The 25,724-nt window shown below is 39.7% G+C and overlaps 1 protein-coding gene across 1 annotated transcript in view; it reads right to left on the bottom strand.

Moving 5' to 3' along the window:
• The window catches only part of LOC122808164 (alpha-2-macroglobulin-like), a 366,256-nt gene that overhangs the window by 37,648 nt on the left and 302,884 nt on the right, over nucleotides 1–25,724 (bottom strand). The window contains exon 8 of the mRNA XM_044079137.1: nucleotides 4,766–4,810. Within this exon, the coding sequence (XP_043935072.1) occupies nucleotides 4,766–4,810 (45 nt within the window). The remainder of the gene's footprint in view (nucleotides 1–4,765; nucleotides 4,811–25,724) is intronic.

The following is a 25,724-nucleotide window of genomic DNA, read 5'->3' as shown; positions in this document are numbered from 1 at the left end:
ATTCTCAGAACCCATTTGTCTGAGACTATCTGTGGCCATAGAGGGAAATGTAGAGTAAGCTTAGGGAAACGTTTAGAGTATTGTCAGTGTGGGGATGGGGAGATTCTGGAAGGGGCAGCTCTGCATTTCTGACTTTTTAGATTCTCCTTGGTTCTAGGAGGCGCCTCCTTCCTTATAGAACCTCTGTGCCATTACTTTTCGAAAGTCTGCATTCATGAAGCTTGCCGGCACTGTTTTATTTCTTGTAAAAAGGTCCCAAGTTAGAAGGAAAATTCATAATAAAGTTAGACAAAGGGGTTTGAAAAATCTGGGCAGCTCTCTGGCTTATCTGTCCTCTTTCATCAGATCTCTTTAGGATGTCAGTTGCAGCATGCCCAAATAAAGCTTTCGTGTCAAGAAGAGAATGGGGTTAGCACTCATCAAATGTTTAACTGCAGAAGGATTTGTCATGGAAATCATTGCAGGGTCAAATTGAAATTAAAACCCTGAGGAACCTTATGTAATCAATCTGACTTTCAGGGGCTGAGAAATGGCTCTCAGGCATGCTGCAGGCTGTTAAGAAAATATCTTTTAAGGCTGGTAAAACAGAATAGCTTCAGGTTGATGAAAATCCAGTTGTAATAAATCATAATATTTTTCAGAACTTGCTTGGCTAGGCTTAAAACAGCACTTAGGTTGATAGCCCAGTAACCACTTATGAATCTATGAACCTATGAGAAAGGTTTAATTCTGTAAGTCCTACTTACCTGTAACAGTAGACGTTCAAATTCCTTACTTCCTCTGTGGTATTTTGGGTTATCTGCCAAGGTAAGTCATTTCTAGCCAGCTTTCAAGAGCTCAGACTCCCCTCCCTCTCTCTTCCTGTGACCACTGATTGGATGAACATATCCTGAGAGAGAAGCCTCAAGCTGTTCCAGGAAGTGAGTGTTCATGCTTTTTCATTTCCAAAAAAAAGGAGAGGAAATTACCTGAAGCCAGAATCATCTAGCAAGAGTAAATTTGCAATCAATCACAATACCATACAGAAAAACAAATCCAACAACAACTGAATTAGAAAGATTGAAACCCACATCAACTATGCACAATCTGGGGGGATTGTGGGTGGATGCTGCCACTGAGCCAGCAAAGAATTCAAGCATCTACTACTACAGGTAAGTAGGACTTGCACAACTGTACTATGTTCACCATTTCCACTACCTCAGTAATATTTTAGATAGATTCCTAAAGCTTACCCTACATGGGAGGTGGAGGATACGATTCCAGGAGACATGGAAATGGTTCTAGCAAAGCTTGCTCTGGACCTTGAACAGGAATTCAGTTTGTAGTGCTTTGTGAAGGTATGAACAGACAACCAGGTTGCTGCCTCTAGAATGCTTCTAGAGTTCATCCTTTTCAAATATGCTATCAAAGAGGATAAGGCCCTAGACGGATGAGCCTTAAACCTTGCCTGGAAGAGATTTACCATGGTGGGGGTAAAAGAAAACAATAACGTAGAACAACCATCATGTAGTAGTTGCTTAGAGACAGGTTGACCTTTCTTAGCCCCTGTATAGGAGACAGGCAGCTGGACAGCATCCCTAAAGGATTTTGTTCTGTTAAGGTAGTACCTGAGCTGCCTGTGCGCATCTAAGGTATGTAGAATCTTTTCTCCCTTGCTGTTTGGATTAGGCTAGAACACTGGGAGATTCATGGCATGATTCCAGGTAAATTCAGAATTGAGTTTAAACATGATGTATTCTTTCTGAATCTGTAGAAGTACTTTGGGTATCACTGGAAAGGGTGGAAATGCATGTAGGAACATTCCCTTCCATGGGAAAGATACAGCATTTGTCTTCCGAGAATGGATGCAAGGATGTCTTGAACAGAAATTTTTATCTGTCTATTTTGAAAGGATGTTAACAGATCCACTTGAGGAAGACCCCTACATGGAGCTTCCATTTGTGAGGGTCTGTCCAGGATATGTTTAGTCTATCAGCCACTGTGTTTTGCTCTGGCATAATGTGTGATGCCTGAAGAGTCACAGAAAGCTGTAGAGCCAGCTCCCAGGCCATCACTGCCAATCAGAAAAGGGGGTATGACTTGTACCCAACTGCTTGTTCAGGTATCACATCACAGTAGTGTTGTCTGTGACCACTAGAAGAGGACTCGGAGTCCAAAAGTGGTGCAGAACTTTTAAGACATTAATTCCTGCAAAACATCTCTTTTATTTTATGTGTTTTGGTAAGTCCTGAGGGCCCCACAAATCTTGCACTTCAACTCTAATGGACATTGCTCACAACACAAAATCTGAAGAGTCTGTCTCTGCAGATTGGATTGGGGTCTGAAGAGGGAAAGGGAGTCCTGGATTCAGAGGCAGTTGATCCATCCATCACCACAGTTCCTGTTTCATAAAATCCCAGTACTAGTACCTGGAAATCCATGGAATGAAGGTGATGGATCCAATAATTCTTCAAGTACAATTTAATTTTTCTCATGTGTAGTTTGGCTAGTGGTATCATGAGGATCACTGATGCAAAGAGGCCTGCAACTTTGAGGAACTCTCATGTAGAGGCCATGTCTAGAAGAGGGAAATCCAAGAAAATGCCCTGATAAGCCAGATCTTTATCTTCTTGCAGGAATGCCACAATTTTTACTATGTATTTCCAAAACCCCAGGAAAACAATTTGTTGAGAGTATGAGGAAGGACTTGAAAGTTCAGTTTGAAGCCCATGTGGGAAAGGAGCAGAGAGGGAGAGGAGTCTGAGATGTTGAAAATTGGCCAGCACTGGGTTATCTTGCCACTGAGGCAGTGGGACTGATGAACATCTGTAATATCATTCTATTCCTGCTGAAACGACTCATTTATTTTGATAATGGTTTCAGAAAAAAAAAAAAAAAACATTTCTTCAGAGGAAAAATCAGAAAAAAAAAACACTTTCTTCAGAAGCCTCTACTTCAGTAGAACTAAAAGAAGAAAATCCTGCCCAGTCAAGTCCCTGACATTTCTGATTAGGAATGGGTGTCAGAAGTAGAAGTTCTTTTTCATTTACCACTCCCTGAAGAATCAGAATATAAAGGGTTAAGAGCTTGAAATAAACCCTTAGCAAACCCCAACAAATCTTACCTGTCCATAGTCGCAAAGACAGGGCAAAATAAATGTTTAACTTTTTGTTTCTTTTTTTTCTCTAGAAGAATCCCTAGAAATAGACTGATTCAAAGCAGGTACACTAGCCCTGGAATCAATCGTCTTAGCTCAGACATGCAGTATCCACTCCTTCCTATCAGACTGACAACTGTGGTACTTCCTTGTCCACAGGAACATGCCAACAACCATAGAGGACATCTCTGACCTGATCAAAAGGACTAACTTAAAGGTATTCTGGGAACAAGATATGTGGATTGAGGAACCAGATATGGCTGCTGTGGAGTCACTGGAGGAAGGAAGAACCGAAGAACTGGTGGCCTGCTCTATGGTTTGGTGAAGCGAAGAAAGAAGCTCAGGAAGTGGATAGCAAAACTATGAAGAGTAGGTGACCACAGAAATACAAAAAATAGTGTTTCCTCAGAAATACACAGTAAAAACTATTGGAATCACTTGTCTCAGTCCCAAATCACAATAAGTTAATGACATAATTCAAAATTAGCTTAGGAAACTACTTTTTTAAAAGCACATTTTCAATAAGACAATGAGGAAAGCTCAGTTTCTTGACAAGAATGTTTTGCGACAACCCATAAAAATAGATAAAACGAAATAAACAATTTTATCAACAAATAACTGTTTTAAATAAATAAAAAAAAATAACCGGGGAAGATTTTTCCCTGGAGGGTACTCATCTATCCAGCAATGGTGGTGCTAGCACACCAGTGATCCTCTGAAGCCTGCAAGAGGAGGGCAGTTTGATGGCAAGAAAAGTTTGAAAGGTTTGCCACTCAAATCACTGATTTTCTCCACCTCTGCTCAAGCTATCAGTGGCTAGGGCACATGGAAGGTGCCCTAAAGCTTTGGATGCATGGCTGCAACATTGATCTAATGATGAGCATTGATTACCTACTCGCCACTTTACAGAATATAATAAATTCACTAGTGAAGAATTTCTGAATTTTGTTTCCAAAAGAAGATTGTGGAATTCTGTTAATTTCATCAAATTCCAACAGTAACAGAATTTTGAATACTAGTGACAACTGTCGTCATGTAATACTGTAACTTATGCACCACTATTTTGATTTTCTGTTTACAACAGAATAAATATTGTACAATGTCTATGCAAATCTGAGAATTTTCATTTTTACTAGAAAACTACATTAATAGTGAAAATACTAAACAATAATACATTATATTTGTTATTAGACAAACATTTGTATTATATAATAGAAATACTGCACTACGTAATTGTATGTTTATTGTGTAATAATTATCTCCCCATGGGAACTCAAAACAATCAGATGCACTTTGTATTTTGACTCATACATATAGCACAATAGCACCTGTGTTGCATTAATAACAGTCTAGGAAGAAGTGATACAAGTTTATATTAATAACTTATTAGTCACTGTGTTTCTGTTCTTCAGCATTACCATTTCCCCAATCGTTTTATCAGGCATACTGAAAGAATGAATTCATAAAATGGACTTTTTTGTTCATAGTAGAAAAATGCACAAGACAGCAAATTAAATCACATATATTACCCATATCTACTTCACAGTATTTGATGTTTAGCTTCCATCAAGAAAAATGCAAAGATAATGCTTAGCTCAAAACTAGAATATCACTGTCCTCTATACATACCTTTTTTACTGCATGGGGCAGTGTATTGTGTAACTGCATTATCAGCTGAAAAAAAAAACATATAAATATCAGTAAAGAAAACTTGGAGGGTAAGAACAAAATAATTAATGCAATACTATTTTCTGCATTATTTGGAGAAAAGAGATATAACCAAAGTAGCACTAAATGGGGTATATTTAAACTCCATAGAGCATTTTCTTTAGAGGATTACCAGCCTCAAACAGATGCCCTACGCAGACCGTCTCAAAAAACTCCAACTTTACTCCGTCGCATATCGCCTACTCAGAGGTGATCTCTGCCTAACATATGTCAAACCCAGAGCTGTTGGACATGCTCCACTTAAAGAAATCTCAATCCCTCCGAGCTACACGCTCTAGGGACCTAAACCTTGTCACCACAATAAACAGAACATGCCGGAAAGATAGATTCCTGTCCAAGAGACTTCCCATACTCTGGAATAAACTACCTATCTATATCAAACAAAGTTCATCATTAGCACTCAAGAAAAATCTTGATTGGATGGGAAATAGGAAATTCACCCTGGGGATCACCTCTGTGGCTCTGCTCGACAGTGGCACAGGAAAATTATTTTCTTGGGTGGCAAAAGCCAGGGTACCATTTTGGCTGGGCTTGTATAGGCCCCAGGGCCGATAGCTTAGTATCTACCTATGAACCTATGAACCTAAGTACATAAGAAAACTACATCAAAATGTAAATTATTACAGTGGCGAAACATCTAAGATGTTTTGATATCCATTATATAAGGGTGATCTAAGGAAACCAGTCAGTCACAGTGTCAAATAATCTCTGATCATGCAAGTAATAGAAGGGCCAACATAATAAGTGGTTGCATAACAAAAGAGAAATGAGAAAAAATCCATACTCCCTCCCTAAGAATTTGCAGTAAGAATATTAAGTTGCAGAACTGTGAATTGACTATCAATGCACTATAATAATTTTATTTTGGTTTCTCCTCACTTCTTACATGATCAGACGATCCCAAGTAGTCTGAACCCTGCCAGTCACACACACTAATTTTTGAATGACAAGAAGTGCAATGAATTAAGCTGTACCACATACCTTCTGACATACATAGCTTGCAGATCACTGTGACATTAAACTCCTCATTAATATTGAACATGAAAATGCTCTTCAGGATTACCTTTCTTAAACAATTCAAGAATATGTTGTATTTAGCACATATTAGCACTGTCTTTCATGTCAAACAGCAAAACACAGACAAAAGCATCATCGTACTCTGTGTCACCATTACTTTGTACCCAAGAAAAAACAATATCAGATTGTTCTTTTGTATAACCCATTTATTTAAAGTAAAATGTTATATATAAAGATTATTTATAAAAATATAAAATTACTGCATAACTAAAACACACAAGAAATAAGAGGGGTAATGGTTTATTTAATCACAGTGGCAAAATTTAACTCCCCCTTGATGCTCATAAATAAAAATTGCTCTCATGAATAAATACATTACATGCTTCACTAGGGTCATAGGTGTTTACTAGGCTAATGGCCGCAAGGGCCTTTTTAAGCCTAGACATGCATCAGAAATCTCTTACAAGTTCTGGTACCCTTGATAAGTGTAGGCAGGGGTTTGAGAGGTGAAACATTTACAGGCAGGGGCCAGGGATATGAACCATTTACAGGCTGCCTGTGTCCATTAGAGACATAGGTGCCAGGGATAAATTTCCTGTTCCCCATCCAGTTGTCCAGGTTACACTTGAATTGGGTTAGGGAGGAACTCTGCTTCACATGGATGGGAAGCTTGTTCCAGAGAAGGGGTAGTCTGTGGGGTACATACTTGTCTTTCCAGCGGGTCCTATTTATATCACAGGTAAGGTTTAAGTCTTTAGAATGGGTAATTCTGGTGCTGCTTGTTTTGTGGATATGCAGGAGGTCCATCAGGGTGGGTCTGACAATGCCTTGTTTTCCCCCCGACAGCCTGTGAGAGACAGAATACAGGAATAGGGCCTTGAGGTGGTCTGCATAGGACATGTTACTTATGCCCTGTATTCTTTTAGTGAAGAATCTCTCTGGACATTCCAATTGCTGGACATGCCTGGTTAGGTACATAACAAAGGGGCATTGTACTCAACATACTCAATGATAGGTCTGATGAATGCCAAATACAGTGGAACAATGACTTCCTTGGTCCTAGATGCCATACCTTTGTTTATAAGTTGCATAACATAGAATGATTTTCTCACTACTGTAGACACATAATGCTCAAAGGCTAGATTACTGTCTATGTGTGTCCCCATGGCCATGACTACTGGGTATGTTGCCAATATGATATTCCCGAAGGATGCATTTCTTGGCATTTAGTTTAAGTCCATGGCTCTGACACCAGTTATTTGTTTGTGTCATCCATTTTTGGAGAACATTTGTGCTGGTGGGGTATTCTATGACTACTTCTAATTTGCAATCATCTGCAAATTTAGTCAGCCAGAGGCCATTGACATTGGCTTTGAGTTTAGAGAAATAAATGCCAAAAAGGAGTGGTCCCAGCATCAATCATTGAGGGACTCCACTTGTGACTAGCCTCTTTGTAGAGGTGGACTGTACGGTTCTAACTTACTGGGTCTTGTCTGTGAGCCAACTGGCTATCAGGTGACATAAAGGTTTATACCTAACCTCCTGAGTTTGTCAACAATGTCAAAGGGAGGATTGTGTCAAATGCCTTGGCCAGGTCAAGGTAGGCAGTGTGAACCATTTTGCTCTCATCTATTATTTTGGTGACCTTCTCAAAGACGTCCACCAGTTGGGTAGACATGACCTGCCCTTGATGAAACTGGTCCATTGTCTGGGAGGTTTCCAATGTCATTGTTAATCATCTCCATGATAATTCATTCCATGGCTTTGCATATGAGACTAGTGAGACTTATGGGTCTGTAGTTTCAAGGGTCTGTAGATGGCCCACCTTTGTGCAGAGAGATGGCTGTTGTTGTTCTCCATTTGTGAGACATGAAGCCTGTTTGGAAGTTACAGTTAAATAGCAATTTCAGTGGGCCTGATAGGTCATGCTTCATGCTATTTAGAAGGCATCCTGGGATATTGTCTGGGCTCATAGATGCAGTGTTCCTAGCCTTAGAGAGAAAAAGCATCAAGGACATGTTCCCTAGTGATAGCTGGGGGAGTTATATTTGATGGTGTTGCCAGAGGGAAGGTTGAGGAGGGAGAGGGGTAAAGTTGGAACTGAATTTGTCATTCAGTAGGTTTGCTATATCTTCTGGCTCAGTATATGTGGCTCCATTAACAATAAGCTCTGTACACAATTGTGTATTGCCTTTGAGGTTGTTGACATAGGTAAAGAATACCTTGTGGTTGCCCTTGACCTAGGAGGCCACATTTACTTAACATTTGGCTTTGGTAGACTTTATTTGTCTTCTGAGTTGTTTCCTTTGTTTGGTGAGAGTGCTTTTATCTTGCTGGGTGCTGCACCTCCTAATTTTTGCCATGATTTTCTTCCTTCTAAGCCTATAGATGTTATATCACCAGGGTGACTTGTTTTCTGAGTTAGTTCTATACCTATTCCTGGTGGGTACAGCTGCTGCTATGCAGCTATTAACATGCTTGTATAGGGTTTCTGTGAACAGTTCTCTTTAGGCAACAGTGTTCACAGGGTTTATAGAGGTTTGAAATTTTGCCAGGTTATCACTTAATAGTAGGATGTTAGACTTAAGAGTAGTTTCTGAATATTCCATGGTTAACTGGGGTTCCAGGTTTTATTTTTACTTCAAAGGAGACCATTTGGTGGTCTGATCTTACCAGAAAAGACATTACACTAGGGTGTGTGCAGCTGTTTCCCATATTAGTAAGGACCAGATCCAGTATGTTGTACTGACAATTTGGACAAGGGAGTTTGTGTTTACAAAATCCAGGAAACTGTTTGCCTGTATGTTTGGTGTGTTATATGATTTCAAGTTAATAGTGGGGTAATTAAAGTCACCTATGAATATGGTATTAGTTTGGATGGTAAGTGTTTCCAATAAATTTAAACACATGTTATGGGTTTCTTGGGTCATAAACAGGGACCTAAAACTTGCAAGGAAGTGGTATGGAATTTTGACTATGATGATTTGAACATGGAGGGAAAAAATGCACTTTATTCATCTACTTTTACTGTATTTGTGGTTCTTCCTACATTATTACCTTATTTTGCTTTTACCTCTTCTTAAAAATACTCACTTGTATTTATTATGCTGCATTTCCTACTGCTTGGTAGTAGACTGATTAAATTGTAACTGTTATTATAAGCCTGATGGTTTAAGCACTTGGGCTTCAGACCAGTTGTTTTACATTAAGAAGGTTTGTGGTCTGCACTGTTGTGGCAGGACAGGTAGCTTACATCCTTCTGAGCTGGGAATTGCTGATTGAAGGCTCGGTGTCTGTTATTCTAAAAGTGTATTAGTTCTGGTTTAAGCACTTGGGCTTCAGGACAGTTATTTTACATTAAGAAGGTTTGTGGTCTGTACTCTAGTGGGGGAGAGGCTAGATTCTGCCCTTCTGAGCTGGGAATTTCTGGTTAAAGGCTTATTGTGCCTGCTTATTTGAACAGTTTCTTTCTGAAATTTGGTATGCCTTGTTTGCTGTAGCATAAGACTAGATTCAGACCTGCTGAATCTAGCTTTGTTTGTATTACTTGAGCACTAATCCAGGCTATCTTTTTTGAAGAAGGTTCCCCTGCAGCCTAGTGGCGGAAGTGTGCAGTTAGAACTTGCCTGATTAAAGACTGCTGGAACAGGGCTCAGTTTTGAGCTTTTTTTACTGGTTAATTTGGTAATTTGTTTAAATCAGTTTGCTCGTTTTCTATTGGTATAAAAAAGATTTGCACTTTATTCATCTGCTTTTACTGTATTTGTGTTTCTTCCACTTTATTACTTTATTTTGCTTTTGCTGCCTGTTCTTAAAAGGATTTAATTGCATTTATTCCACTGCATTTATTACTGCATGTTAGTAGCCTGATTAAATTGTAACTGTTATTCTAAGCCTTTGGTTTAAGCACTTGGGCTTCAGACCAGTTGTTTTACATTAAGAAGGTTTGTGGTCTGCACTGTTGTGGCGGAACAGGTAGCTTACCTCCTTCTAAGTTGGGAGTTGCTGATTGAAGGCTTAGTGTCTGTTATTCTAAAAGTGTATTAGTTCTAGTTTAATCACTTGGGCTTAGGGCCAGTTATTTTCCATTAAGAAGGTGTGGTCTGCACTCTTGTGGGAGGAGAGGGTAGATTCTGCCCTTCTGAGCTGGGAGTCTCTGGTTAAAGGCTTATTGTGCCTGCTTATTTGAACTGTTTCTTTCTGAAATTGGTATGCCTTGTTTGTTGTAGCATAAGACTAGATTCAGACCTGCTGAATCTAGCTTTGTTTGTATAACTTGAGCACTAATCCAGGCCATCTTTTTTGGAGAAGGTTCCCCTGCACCCTAGTGGCAGGAGTGTGCAGTTAGAACTTGTCTGATCAAAGACTGCTGGAATGGGGCTCAGTTTTTAGCTTTTTATTGGTTAATTGGTTAATTTGTTTAAATCAGTTTGCTCATTTGCTACTGTTATATTAAAAAAAATACACTTTATCCATCACCGCTTAGCTAGGGTTAAAATATTAGGGGCGCCATAAAGTCTGCTCTTCAAATTTCCCTTAGAACTAGCCAGTTTTTTAGTTTTAGCACTCAAATCTGTTTCTTTGAGCTCAGCACTTGTTCAGAACTCATTGTAAGCACTAAATAAGCTACAAATTACTACAGCGCTCAACTTTCCTCACTTGTCTAGGGGAAAACAGTTTTTAGCACTTAATAAATAAACACCTATCCAGGCATGTCTATGGGTCAGCTCCCAGTGTTTTCTCCTGTCTACCTGATGAATATGGGCATCTTCTGGCAATGCAGCAATTGCCTCATCTACACAGACAACCCTCTCCTCCTATCACCCAACACTACAACCTGTGAGAGATGCACTTATATAGCCAAACTGGAAGCAAAGCTCTCTTCACCCAAGACTGGACTAGACAGTCAAGAGGAGAGGGTAAACACTTGCACCACACCACACTCATCACATAGTCCCTCAAAACCTACACCACCAAACCACACACATAGAAACACAAAACACACACTTACATTCATGGAGGCTCCCAATAAAAAATCTGCCCAAGCAACAGAGACCTCCAAAGCAGAAATGCAAGCAACCTCCACCCCGCCAACACAACCCAAATGACACATAGCTCACAAACTCAGTGTGCCACCCAAACACAGCCCATAAGGCATAAAAACGTACCCAACACTCTAGTCATAGGTGACTCTATAGTCAGGCACACTGATGTTCCACTCACCAGGCTAAACAATGAGAAAGTTAATGTCAGCTGCATGTCCGGTGCCAGGTTCCGCCACATAATGCACACACTCAGGTCACTCCACAACAAGTACAAATATGACTCTGTCATTGTCCATGTTGGTGTGAATGACCTGAGACCTATCTTCCTGGACTACATGAAAAGAGACATGGAGGAGATCTCTGATTTTGTAGCCCAGGCAGGTATGATCCTAGCCCTGAGTAGCATCCTGCCATCACCCAGAATGATACCACAGTACAAGGACAAAATGATTGACTTCAACAATTGGCTAAGCTTCTGGTGTCATTCTAAGGGGATCCAGTATCTGTCTGCCTGGGATGACATGATCGACAGACCACGATGCTTTGCCAGAGATAGCCTGCACCTGTCGCCCTTGGGATTCCGGATACTGGTTAAGGCTCTTGCCACCCCTATAGTGCCTTTTTAGGCAAGATTCAAATGACAAATTCACCACCATAACAGGTACAAGTAAGCAAAATCTGAGGGTAATGCTACTCAATGCTAGAAGTCTAAACCTCAAAATGCACTCACTCAAAGCACTCCTTAAAATGGAGAACATCAACATCTGTGCAGTGACAGAGACCTTATTCAAGGGTCCAGAGAGCACCCCTGCATTACCAGGCTGTAATTCATACAACACCTTTCGGCCACCTAACCTGGACTGAAACACTAAAGGTGGAGGTGTGTCCATATTCATTAAGGATATCCACATCTTCAGGCTAGTTGCTCAGCATAATGCATCCGAGATTATCCAAGTGCAACTAATTCTGGGCAAGACCACAATACAAACTGCAGCTTGCTACAGATCCCCCACCATGCCCCAGGATTCCCACTCCTCATTTCTTGATACACTGGAAAATATTATGGTACAACCTAACACTCTAATAATGGGCAATTTCAACTACTCCACCATTAACTGGGAAAACTACTCATGTACCAACTCTTTTGCAAACGTTTTCTGGAATTCATAAATTCCAGTGCCTTGGATCAACTTATCCACACCCCTACCAGAGGCAGCAATATGCTAGACCTGGTCATTACCAACATGGGCGACTGGTGTTCCACACCAGAGGTCAATTCCTCGTTGGTTATATCCGACCACAAGCTAATCCTCCACCCCTATTAGGCAAACCACCGTAAAAAATTTCTCCAAAGCCAACTTCACACTTCTTAAGACACAAGTGGCACTTCATGACACCCATGCAGATGGACAATAGAGGTACGACTGCTGAATCCTACACAAATGCACTTTATAAGCACTTACACGAGTGCATGGATTGTGCTATGCCTAAACAGAACCAAGGTGCTAGCCTCCAAAAAAAGGAAGCCAATCTGGTGGTCTCCTGCCATAAACAAACTCTACAACAGAAGAAAGAAACTGCTGCAAAAAAGAGTAAAATCCCACGATTGGAGGAACTCACTGGTCAGCCTCAGTAAAAAGCCGAGATCCCTCATAAAATCCTCCAAAGCTAGTTACTAAAACAAAATTGTCCCTGTTTCTAAAGACAACCACAAAGCATTCTATAGCTATGTCAAGAATCTCAATGGCAACACTCAGATCTGCTCTGAGTTACAGCACAATGGCAAAAAATATACAGAACCAACTGATATTGCCAACATCCTGGGAGATAGGTTAAGTGCTAACTTTACCCCCCCCCCTAAAGGCTCATTTCTATACCAGAAGAATGCAAAGTTCCTGTAATCACGCCTGCACAGGTAAAAATCACACTCTCCAAAGTCAAGAACACAGCATTCATGGGACCTGACAACATCCCAGGCTGCATTCTACATGAACTACAGAATGAACTGGCACCCACCTAAATACCATGTTCAATCACAGCCTCACCTCAGGCTTTGTGCCCACTAAATGGCACACAGCAACGGTTATCCTACTCCATAAAGGGGGATTCACTACAGACCTCGGGAACTACCGCCCCATTAGCCTGATGAGCCTGGTCTGCAAGGACATGGAATGTATCATCATGGAACTTACAAACAAAGACATTGGTAATCTCCAAACCCTGGACCCCATCCAGTTCGGGTTTGGAAAAGGCAGATCATGTCTCCTAAACCTGATAGACTTCTTTGAAGCAGTCACTAAAGCCGTAGATGAGGGTAAGGTGGTTCACACAGCCTATCTAGATCTCGCCAAGGCTTTCGACACCATCCCCCCCTCTGGAATTATAGACAAACTCACTAAACTAGGTATAAATCCGTATGTCACAAGATGGGTTGCCAACTGGCTCACTGACAGAACCCACAATGTGAAAATAGCAGACTCCTAATCCAACTTCAGACCAGTGACAAGTGGAGTACCACAGGGTTCAGTCCTGGGTCCTCTCCTGTTTGGTATCTACTTCTCTGAAGTACAGGCTAACAGAGAAGGTCTTTGGCTAACGAAGTTCACAGATGACTGCAAACTAGGAGCCATAATCGAAATTCCTAACGATGTGGACAGCCTACAAAAGGGTCTCATTGAGATAGATGCCTGGTGTCAAAGACATGGCCTCAAGCTCAATGCCAAAAAGTGCATTGTCATCCCTTTTGGTAAAATCTCTGTACCCATGAACTACCACATAGGCAGAAGTCTACTTAACACTGAAAGTGTGATAAGGGACCTTGGGACACAGGTGGACAGTAGTCTCTCCTCTGATAATCACATTGCCACAGTAGTCAGGAAATCCTTCTACATGGCACACCTCATCACAAACGTTTTCTCATCCAGGAAAAAATAAGTAATTGTTCCCCTCTACTCATCACTCATTAGACCCATTATAGAGTACAACACCCCTTTTGGTATGTACCTTAGAAGACATCTACAACAACTAGAAAGGCCGCAGAAATACCTCACAAAGAGGATTACTGGCCTCAAACATATGTCCTACGTAGACCGTCTCAAAAAACTCCAGATTTACTCCATCACATATCGCCTACTCAAAGGCGATCTTTGCCTAACATACAAAGCTATGTCAAACCCAGAGCTGTTGGACATGCTCCACTTAAAGAAATCCCAATCCCTCTAAGCTACATACTCTAGGGAACTAAACCTCTGAGTAGGCGATATGTGTTGGAGTAAATCTGGAATTTTTTGAGATGGTTTCCATAGGGCATATGTTTCAGGCCGGTAATCTTCTTTGTGAGGTATTTCTGCGGCCTTTCCAGTTGTTGTAGATGTCTTGTGAGGTATATTGCTCCATTGCCCTTCCACAATCTCTGTACTAAAGAATTGTAGAGTACAAATAAGTCATCTGATACTTCCTGTCCTACGTAGCTCTATTGCTCTTCCCTAATCTCTGTAACCTCCCTCCTTCCCCTCCTTCTCTCTTAGCAAAACTGTTCCTCACCCCTGAGCCTTTTCTGACCTGTGCTGCTATCCACCTCACTGATTGTTCCTCACTGACTTGCTCTTTGCTCTTCAATCTCTTTGGCTCTACCCCCTCCATTCACCCTGTGGGCTCACTCTGCTCCCCTACCCTACCCCCAAATACCACCCACCCCTAGTGCTCCTAACCTTATACTTCTATAACCACACCCCCATTCTGTAACATCCAATCACTTACTGCTACTCATTAAAGTACATTACCATCCAATTACATACTGCTACTCTTTAGAATTCTAATACATTAGGCAGGATTTTTCTCCTACTTTCTTCTCTAGCTACCCCTACCACCTTTTTAGAAACTTACTTTTTTTCCCTCACTATGCCCATAATAGCCATGTCAAGACACACAAAACTATTACTCTTATATGTACTCTTACCTTCTCTATCTATACCCTATGTCCTAACCTCCTATGGACATCAAACCTACACTGAATTTCACCATCCCTTCAAGCAAACTTCACCACTAACTCAGGCAGCCTCCCAAAACCACATAAACATAACATCTACAGCCATCTATCTACTACCAAAGTATCACAGACTAGCCCACATTAATTATCTCCAAGCCAGAAAATCACAAAACATTTTCTGTTAATTCCTAAAGCTCACACATAGACTTCAACAAACCCCCCTACTACATGGTGACATTCATCCCAATCCTGGCCCAAACAACAAAGATGCCACTGACCCCCATAGAGCAAATCCCTCCACCACTTACACCTCACAAGAACTCCTAATTCTCTCTTTATAGCTCATCTCAACATACGTAGCTTAAACAATAAAACTGCCCACCTTCATGCTCTCTTAGAAATACACTCATTTGATATCCTATGCTTAACAGAAACTTGGCTCAAACCTGTAACCCAGGACAATGAAATCACCCCACCTGTATATAATATTCTGAGATTAGACTGCAAAACCAAAAAGGGTGGGTAGGTGGCAATACTATACAAATCAGGGCTACAAGTTACTTCATTGGATGCACAACTACCTTCAGATAGTAATGCTGAAATCCTTATTTCTAAACTTCAAATCAATGCCTGCAAATCCATTTATATAATATGCACCTACCTTCCTCCTGGCAATTACATAAACACCCTTGAAAATATCTTTAGCTGGCTCTCTACTTGCTTCCCACAAGAAACCATAGTGCTGGGTGACTTTAATATAGACTGGAATAGCTGCACTTCAGCCAAACTTACTACCCATATAAATCTATATGTTTTTTCCCAAACAATTACCACCCCCACCAGAATCCATAAACCCAACAACAAAGAAAGCACCTTGGACTGTATTATAATAAATAGTCATCCCCTTTTATATAAAGCAGGTACCCTTCCTGATGATATCAGTGACCACTCACTGACCTATATAATTAGACAAAAAATCTATATTCCTAACCCAACCATTTATAGAACTACCCGGAACAACCGAAATTTTAACCCAGAAAGCTTCCAAATTGAACTTAAGGCATGTGATTGGTCACCCCTAAAACACCTCCTACTAGAGGACCCAGTGTAACACCAAATTCTTACAAATCCTGGACTACCATGCCCCTACTCACTCTATCAGAACTGGGACCAAAACTGCTCCATTGCTCACAAAAGAGACTAGGCATAAAATCCTACTAAGAAATAATATTTGGGCCAAATGGGGAACTACTAAACACCCAACATATCATCAAAACTTTAGACAGCTGAAAAATGTTACTAAAAAATCAAGACTTCTTGACAAAAAAACTTCTACTTTCAACTCCAGCAAACTCATCAACATAAACCACAAAAGTTCTGGACAGGTTTTAATAAACTCCTATATCCAGGGCACTCCAAAACACCAACCCCATCAGGTACCACCCGTGACAATCCCAAGCATATTGCTGATGCCTTTAATGCCTTCTTAACTTAGGCCATCCAATCTCTAGCTAATTCCCTACCTCCTCTTAGCTCAAGCCTGCCTTCCTCCACAACTAGCTTACTTCCCACATTTCATTTACAACCAGTCCTAACATCCCTCATCTGCACCCTTCTTCAAAAACTCAAACCATGCACACCCTCAGCTGACCTTCTACCAGCTGAATATATGCATATTGCAGCAAAAGTTCACGCCTATCCCACTTCCATCATAATAAATAGAACCATTACTGAAGGAACCATCCCATCGCTCTGGAAAATCTTGCATATTATCCCACTACATAAGTGTGGTAACTCAACTGAGCTCTCAAACTTTCGCCCAATAGCCTTACTCTCTCCTTTAGCAAAAATCATGGAAAAATGCATCCACCAACAACTACTAGATCATCTACTCCAAAATAACTTACTAGCTAACATGGTTTTAGGCCATTCCACAGCACCACCACTGCCCTCTTATCCTTTTCTGACTGCATTAACAAAAACCGTAATGACAACATGCTATTCTCTGCACTCTTTATTGACCTCTCTAAAGCCTTCGATATGGTTAACCATCAGCTACTTATAAATATACTTAAATCACTCTCACTAGATACACAGGCATTAAAATGGTTCAAGTCCTACTTAGATAATAGGCAACAGGCTGTCCTTTGGGATAATAATCTTTCCACACATCTTCCTATTACCCTTGGTGTCCCTCAAGGCTCTATTTTGGGTCCTCTCCTATTCTCAATTTTTATCAATGATCTAAATGTAAAACTTCCTCAAGCTACCTGCATTCAATATGCTGATGATTCCACATTAATATGTTCTGCTATTCTTCAGCTGAACTCCAGTCCCTCACCCAAAAAATGTTTAACATAGTAGAAAATTGGTTCCTACAAAGCTGCCTCCTCCTGAACCCCAAAAAAACAAAATTATTGCTCTTCACTCCTACACAAAACTCCTCCCCAATAGACTTCACAATTATATCCAATAATGGCACTGTCATATCTCCCGACCCAACCGCCACACTCTTAGGTGTAATAATTGACCACAACCTTAAATTTGACACACATCAACACTACAATTAAATCAGCTAACAGAAAACTAGGCTCCCTATACAGGATTAAACCTTTCCTTACTCCTTTAGCTAGAACTACTGTTGCCCACACCCATCTTATCTCCACCCTCCTCTATGCCTTACCCATTTATACCAATCTATCCAAAACAGCCTCAACAAACTGGCAACCTCCTATAATAACATTGCCAGATTTGCCACTGACTCCCCATTTATAACCCACCATTGTCACAATCTAAAACAGCTAGGATGGCTTGAACTGCAAAATCAGCTTCAATTTCACAAACTTATTATCACCCATAAGACCCTTTATCATCCTAGTAATACTCCAACACTCACTAGCCTTATTACCCCCTACAAAAATCTTACAACCCTATGCTCAGCATATAAATTACTAGTAGCCATACATAAATCCAACAATAAGGCTGGGGACTCACTTTTCTCTAACTCAGTGGGGAAAACCTTGAACCGGCTTCCCAGTAAACTCTCATCTCTTTCTTCAACATTACTTTTCAGAAAGCAACTTAAAATATACCTTAAAACTCACTGGCTATACCCATGTGCTAACCCAGACTAATAATTCCCCTAGCAGCTATGTCCACTGTGTACTCATCCCTCTATTGCTGCTCTATGTCTACCTCTCTCATGAACCTCAGAGAGTAGGATCTGTAAGCTACCCAAAGTCTGTTTCTAACTTTATCTTTCTTGGGAATTACTTCAGAGTATAAACTTGCATAGTAGGCTTTCTACTGTATGAACATGTCTCTACCTTATATATACTTGTCTTATTTCAGTGAGTAGGATCTGTAAGCTACCTAAAGTCAATTTTAACTTAGTCTTTCTTAGGAATCTTTACAGAGTATGAACTTGCATAGCAAGCTTTCTGCTGTATTAATAGCAAGCTGTCTACTGTGTGAACATGTTTCTCCCTTATATGTATTTGTTTTTCTTTATTTTTATAATATGTTAATTATATGATTTACTAAGCTGCTATGTAAAATTACATTCTAGTCTTAAAATTGTACTGTACCTGATGTTGCTATTATCTGTCTAGTTTATTATCTGTTTAGTGGAGTTTATCTCCCTGGGCCTCTACTGAAAATGGACATACATCCAGTTGGACTAACCCAGTCAACAAATGTAAAATAAAAAATAAATAAATAAAATAAAACCTTTTCACCACAATACACAGAACATGCTGGAGGGACAGATTCCTGTCCCAGAGACTTCCCATATTCTGGAACAAACTACCTATCTATATCAAACAAAGCTCATTATCAGCACTCTTTAAGAAAAATCTTGATGATTGGATGGGAAATAGGAAATTCACCCTGGGGATCACATCTGTGGCTCTGCTCGACAGGGGAACAGGAACATAATTGGGCACAGAAAAATAATTTTCTTCAGTGGCGAAAGCCATGGTACATTTTTGGCTAGGCTTATATAGGCCCTAGGGCCAATAGCCTAGTACCAACCTATGAACCTATGAGAAGCTCAAATGTATTGTCCTGTATGATAAGTATATATATATATATATATATATATGTATATATTTGTGTAGTAGCTGGTCTAAATGTATGGAAGGCATTATGCCCCCATGGCTCTAAACCATGTCACTGTGACTGCACAGATGCCAGCATTCTCTTGGGTGAAGAGAGCTTCTAGGGAGTGGAGTTTTTTGTTTAGACTACCAGCATTGAGCAATAACACCTTTAGATTTCCTTGGTTTTGATTTACTATGTCAGAAGTACTTTCAGTCTGGCATTACCTAAAAAGGCACTGTGAGGGAGGACAATGTTTTAGCCAATATTTGAAAGTCTAGAGAGAGAGAGAGGTGCAGACCATCCCTGCAAAGCAGCACAGTCTGTTGATCATCTGCTTCCATGCTGACAAATATCGCACCCCCTTAGAATGACACCATAAACTAAGCCAATTAAAGTCAGTCATCTTCTGTTCATTTTGTGGCATCCTCCTTGGAGAAGGTAAAGTGCTGCTTATACCAACCTGGGACACATATTTTAAGAACTCAATGATGTCTCTCTTCATATCATCTAGGGAGGTAGATCTCATGTCATTTACACCCACATGGACTATGACTGAATAATACTGGTATTTTTGTGGTCCAGTGACCGGAGTGCTTGAGTAATGTGGTAGATCCTGGCCTGTGATAAGCAACTGACTGTGTCTTTCTTCTTACTCAGCCTGGTAAGAGGGACATCCGTGTCTCAAACTGGAGTCACCAGTGACTAGAATGTTGGATTGTATGGTGGGTTGACTTACGGGCTTAGATGGGTGGGAGGCTGGCATAATGGTTAAGGTGCTTACCTTACAGACACAAGGTGCAGGGTTTGATTCTCACAGGGGGTAATTGGTTAGGCTTAAAATGGCACACAAAGGCAGTAAGTCTAGTACTAATCTATGAACCTATGAACCTATGTAGAGGCTCCATGAGCTATGGCTGTATGTGCTGATGTGGATGTTGTTTTGAAAGAGTGTATCTGGGGCTACTGAGGGTATTTGTTATGTGTACTTTGTGTAGGAAATCTTTGGGGATTATGAAGGTTACATTTAAGTGCCTCAGCATATATGGGTCTATGTGCCTTCTTTGAACTGTGTGTGATGTGTACAGCATGTTTATTACTGACAACCTGATTGATATTAGCAGTGTTTTTATGTGAAACCTTTGCCTCCAGTGACATTGTATAAATATATCTTTTACATACCAGATCAGTTTGTTTGAGAATTAACTGGCTCAGTCAATATAAGGCAATTTATACATTACCTATGGATGCCCATATCCACCAAGCTGGTAATGGAGATAGTGGGAAAGTTCATTTACATGGCAACAGACCCATTTTTTATTGATTAGATGATGTTTGCAACTCTGAGGACAGTGCTTGTCACTGCAAACTAGTTGTCTTATGTGCAACTAGCTATTGGTGAAATTTCAAGGGTGCTTTTATGGGAAAAATGCCAACTCAAGGTGTCCATCTATACACGGCACTGCCGAACACTTGAGGGAAAAGTAATAAGAAGATGAGTTATGGATGAAGTATTTAGGGAGATATTCTGAAGTAGCTTAGACAGTAGCAAATTAAGCAGTACTTACTGAAAAGAAAGAATTAGATTTGTCAAGAATGAAGAAAAGAGAGGATTTGCCTGAATGGCTACTGCTTGGCTACTACTAGTGCTGGTCTCACCACAGCTTCACGCTGCAGGGCTACAATGCTCCTTTGCTTCTTCTCTCACCAGAGGCAAACAGTAACACCAATCCCAATATGAGAAGCAGGCCACAGGCTCTTTGGTGATCAACAGTCTTGTTCCAGATGATGCAAGAGCCTGTAGGCTTGTTGTAATCTTTTCCTGTTAGGTGCCTTGAGCAGCAACCACATCAATCAGGAAGGTCAAACACAAGACACTCACTGCCCAATCAGAAACAGTCATGAATCAATGTACGCTGCTACATCTCTCACTGGGAGCAAAATATAAGCACAAATTGCAAGTTGGCACCTATGAAGCAGTTACCAGGCTTTCAAATGATCAGCAGTCTCCAGGAAATAATATCCCTATGCTCCTTCTCTCACCAGGAGCAAAACAGTAGCACTAATCCCAAGATGACTACTGAGAGTGGTCTTGGAGTGGATGTTGCGGATTTTAAAGGTAAGATGCAAAATGGGTTAATATCCTGAGTTGCAGTGTGCACTAAGTAGTTAGATATGAAGGAGGGGGTAACTTAAGCTTTAGCTATCTAATTGCAGAGCCACTTATTTCAAAAGAGCAAAATAGACCGGAAGGGGTGTGAACTTTGTTTTCTGGCTCTATGGAATACAGTGGGATGGCCTATAAATTTTAATAGCTGAAGTGAAGTGATTTCAGAAAATTACAATTTTGTACTTACACTAGCCAAGAGGGAAACAAATAGGTGGTCAAATTAACATAAAGAACAGGCAACTAAAAAGACAGTTGAGTTTTAGAAAGCAACAGCACCATGGTGGCAGAGTTGGGGAAAACTTAATTTCTATGTGACTTACAAGATACACAGCTGTGGTCTTTTACCTAATTTAAGTATGAAATCAAAAGCAGAATACAAGTAAAACACAGTGTAAATAAAATACATCACAATATACAAAACAGAAGGCAATGAAGCAATAAAAAATATAAGAAATCAAAAACAAACTAACCTCTCCCTCACAACAAGCTGTGGTAGTGCCTTATGGAGCTTTACCAGTAAAGCCTTGAAATGGTTTAGTTCCTAGAATATTTACTTCCTAACTCCACCCTCAGTTCTCAGATAATTAACCTTAATTGACCTGTTCTAATTTCTGTGTGACTCACAAGAGACACAGCTACGGCCTCTTTCCTAGTTTAGCTATGTAATTAAAAGCAGAAAAAAATAATTTTATATTGCTTAATTAAATAATGTTTGTTTAGTTTGAAACTGTACCTCATCGCTAACTGTAGCGTCTCATAATTCTGATTAAGGTGCATTTGGTAGTATCAAGTAAATATGGAAACATCTTTATCTCTGACAGAAGCTTTACTTCAGGTTCAAACAAACTCAATTTAGCATCACAGGACAGTTGGGAATCTATGGAGACACGGTATCAGTTTCTTAGTTGTCAGTGGCTCAGCAAATAGCAGCTATGGCTTTAATGATGAGAAGCTCAGTAGGCTGCAGGTTCTATTCCCATACCAGCTACTGGTATTTATGTTCCACTAAAGATGTTGCTGTGTAGCCTAGGAGTACTGCTGCAGCTTTTCTGAGGTTTTGTGCTTCAGATGAGACATTAACAAGCCAGTGAATGTAAACAGTCTCATGGAAGTTACGTAAAGGAGCATGAGTTATTATCATTTCTTTCTCATACGCATTCTACATATTAAAAAAAGCAAGAAAATTAACCAAATGGTGTTTTATCATTTAGAAAAAAATTCCCTATCCTTTTCATACAAAAATTATTTAATTTCTGATACTGTTCCACTATTTATTTTGCAATACTTCAGCACACTATCACTTCTCAAATTTGATAAATAGGTCACTATAATTTTAACTCTTTTCTGATTTTTTAATGTCCATTTTGTGAAAATATCCATAAGCTGTCAATATTCACTTCTTCAGTTATGTAAACTACAGTGCTTCTGACACTCTTTCCTCCAATTTTCCCAGTCTGCTACACTACATAAACAACATCCTCTATAAATGCTTCTGTATCACAACCTTTTACAATAGCTAATCTTTCCTGCCAACTTTATATTTATACATTTCATTTTCTTACAAATATTTTTAATTGAAAGTCTCAGCAAATCTGTCCAAACCAGTTTATTTCTTCATATTTTCCTCTTACTTTTCAATACTTTTCTTATTCCCACATTCAGATCTTCCCATCCATATATGTAATAATATGTTGTCTCAACTGACTGTTACCACAACCTTCTTTTATTTTGTTTTGTGTTTCATTTCTATTTCACTTATTTCTAATTGCTAACTAATTATTTTGCACCATACAGTCCTTATCAAATTTCTTATTTTATTTATACTTAGGCTTTGACAAAGGCCTTGGTACAATGTGCCATGACCCTGCCTGTAATAATTTTGTTACAGTGGGACTAACAAAAGGTAGTAACAAAAGAGGGATTAGGGGTAGTAACAAAAGATTTTATGAGGAACAGACAAAAAATATGAGGCAAAAATTTGGACATTTTGCAAAAATCTGGACATGTGGCAGTTATGCATGTGGTGTAGGATAGGAGGGAAGGGAAGGATTTGGTCTGGAATATGAGGAAGAATTCCTTGAAAAGGAGGAACATCCACCCACTGACATCTGTATCTTAGCTGGATCAGCTTGGGAACCCATTTGTCTTTCAAACCTGTAGCCAAAGAGAGAGAGAGAGAGAGAGAGAGAGAGAGAGAAATGGAAAATCAACCTTTCAGAAAAGGATAACGGACTATCAGGATGAGAGGGGGATCTAAGTCCTATACACAGTCATTCTGTCCTGTTTGACTACCCTTTGTTCTGGGGGGTTCCAGCTTTCTTTGTTGAAGCTCCCTATCATTGCTTTTAAATGTCTGCTTACTAACATCTTGTGGAGACTGCTTATTTTGTTTCCTGCCAAAACTGGACAAGGGAGCAGAAAAACCCTTGAAAATTTTAGAGAAGGAGGGCTGCAAAATCTGAAATATTCCTTGGATCAGCTTACCTCTCTCATCACATCTTTTGATAACTCCTGCAGTAGATGGTCCAAAAACTACATTTCTATCTAAGGAGTAATTCAAAATATCTTTTTTTGGCATTTTCTGGGATGCTCTGAAAATGCAGCCAGACAAACCTCATTAACACATTACCAGAGGCAAAAGCCCTGGAAGCATTATCTATAGAGTCATAAACATATTTCAAACAATGAGTAGTGACCTGAAAAATAGAACTAAACCATACACATTTTTCCTTACAGGAGGAAATTGCAGCCAGAATCATTCCATGAACTGAGTGTATAAAACTTGAAAGACTGATGAACTTTGTATATTCTATCTGCTTTCTTAGGTGTAGCAGGCTGACTGTCAGGGAAGCCAAAGGCTGTGACAAACACATCCTCAAATGCAGACAGCATTGGATTGATAGGTGAAGGTTCTAGGGATTCCATTCATAACAACTCAATAGTATTGTCTGAGGGACTGTGAACTCTCAGTGTTCTCCCACTGAAAACACTGGCACATTCTGGAAACAGTTTAAGAAAAAAGAGAATGACTCACAGTGAGGTTCAGATAACATAGTCTCCTCTGAGTCTGAATCAGAAATCTGTGGAGAAAAAAAAAAACAGTATCTGTCTCATCACCTTCCTCTGCAGATTTATAATCTTGAATCTCCTCAGGAAAAGAGGAATCCATTTTCTTTAACCAGAAACAACCTTATAAGTCAATAGCCTGTACAAGACCCTATGCCAGTCCTAATAAACTACTCTTTTTAATTTCTCCAAATTGTTTGGGTTTCTAATACTATGATGGGAATGGACCCCATTCCTTAGTCAAAGTAAGATTAAAGTTTATGAAATTAGTATTCCTGGGCAGAAGAACTATTGGAGGAAAAGATACATATTTAGTTTTCTGTTTCTTTTTTTGACAGGAAAGTTGGTACCAATGGGTTTATTATTGGCAGCAACAGTTTCGCCGGGGATGGGCACAACATTCTGGCTAAGAATCTTTAGAAAAGGGTAGGAGTAAATTACCCAGAAAAAAATGGAATTGTGGGAACAATACATACAGAATAACATTTTTCAGGAGGATCGAGGTTTAAAAGAAGGCAGGATTTGAATGAGCTATATAATGTTTGATTGGCAATGACTGGCTAGATTATAAGTGATGTATAATGTTTGCAGCTAAAAATATGTCAGTATGGTTTGTTTTCATTTATATAAATGTATGATTGCCTATGTCATAAGTGATAATTTAATTAAGATGCTTCTTGTTTAAAAAAAAAAGAAAACATTCTGGCTAAGAAGGGGCACCTTCCCTGCCCTCTTACCCAAGATCAACAAAAGTGTCTCTCCTTTGTCCACTGAGGGGATCCAAACAGCCACAGAAGACATGGCTACCCCTCTATCCATAGTGGCTGTATGGATAACACCAGAGGGATACAGGAAAAAAGACAGATGGTCTGAAGAACCAGCTTTGGGCACAGTAGAGTCACCCATCTGTGGCTGATGCAAATTACTAATGTGTTGTGGCGGCAAAGGCTGTTTAGTTAACCTTTTATTTTTGGGTCTGGAAGCAAGGACTGACCAAGGGACTGATAATTTGTTCGATAGTCAAGTTGAAAATGATGCTTCTTTACTAGGGAAGCTAAACAGCACAAGTCAGTAAAAACAGAAAGAACAAAAAGTAACTTTTTCCCAGTTAAAACACAGTAAAAAGCACTTAAATACACTTTACCACCCCCCCTAAAAAAGAAGATTAAACTCAGTTTCTCTAGAGAAAAGTAGATTTACTACTGTTCAACTGACTAGAACAAAAGTGTTCTCATTTAAAAGTATATTAATGTCTCATGACAGTCATCAAAAATACAATTTCCTTGCTTAAAAATACTTTACTTAACAGGAAAGTTTGATGAAACAATAAATTATTGAATGTGGACATTTTTTCTTATAGCGAACTTAACTGTCCTAGGACTGAACCCTGTGGTACTCCACTTGTCACTGGTCTGAAGTTGGATTTAGAGTCTGCTACTTTCACAATGTGTGTTCTGTCAGTGAGCCAGTTGGCAA

This window comes from Protopterus annectens, chromosome 8.part0 (genome assembly GCF_019279795.1).
Source record: "Protopterus annectens isolate FY-2018-M chromosome 8.part0, PAN1.0, whole genome shotgun sequence".
NCBI lineage: Eukaryota > Metazoa > Chordata > Ceratodontiformes > Protopteridae > Protopterus > Protopterus annectens.
This window is presented reverse-complemented; position numbering and strand designations above follow the sequence as displayed.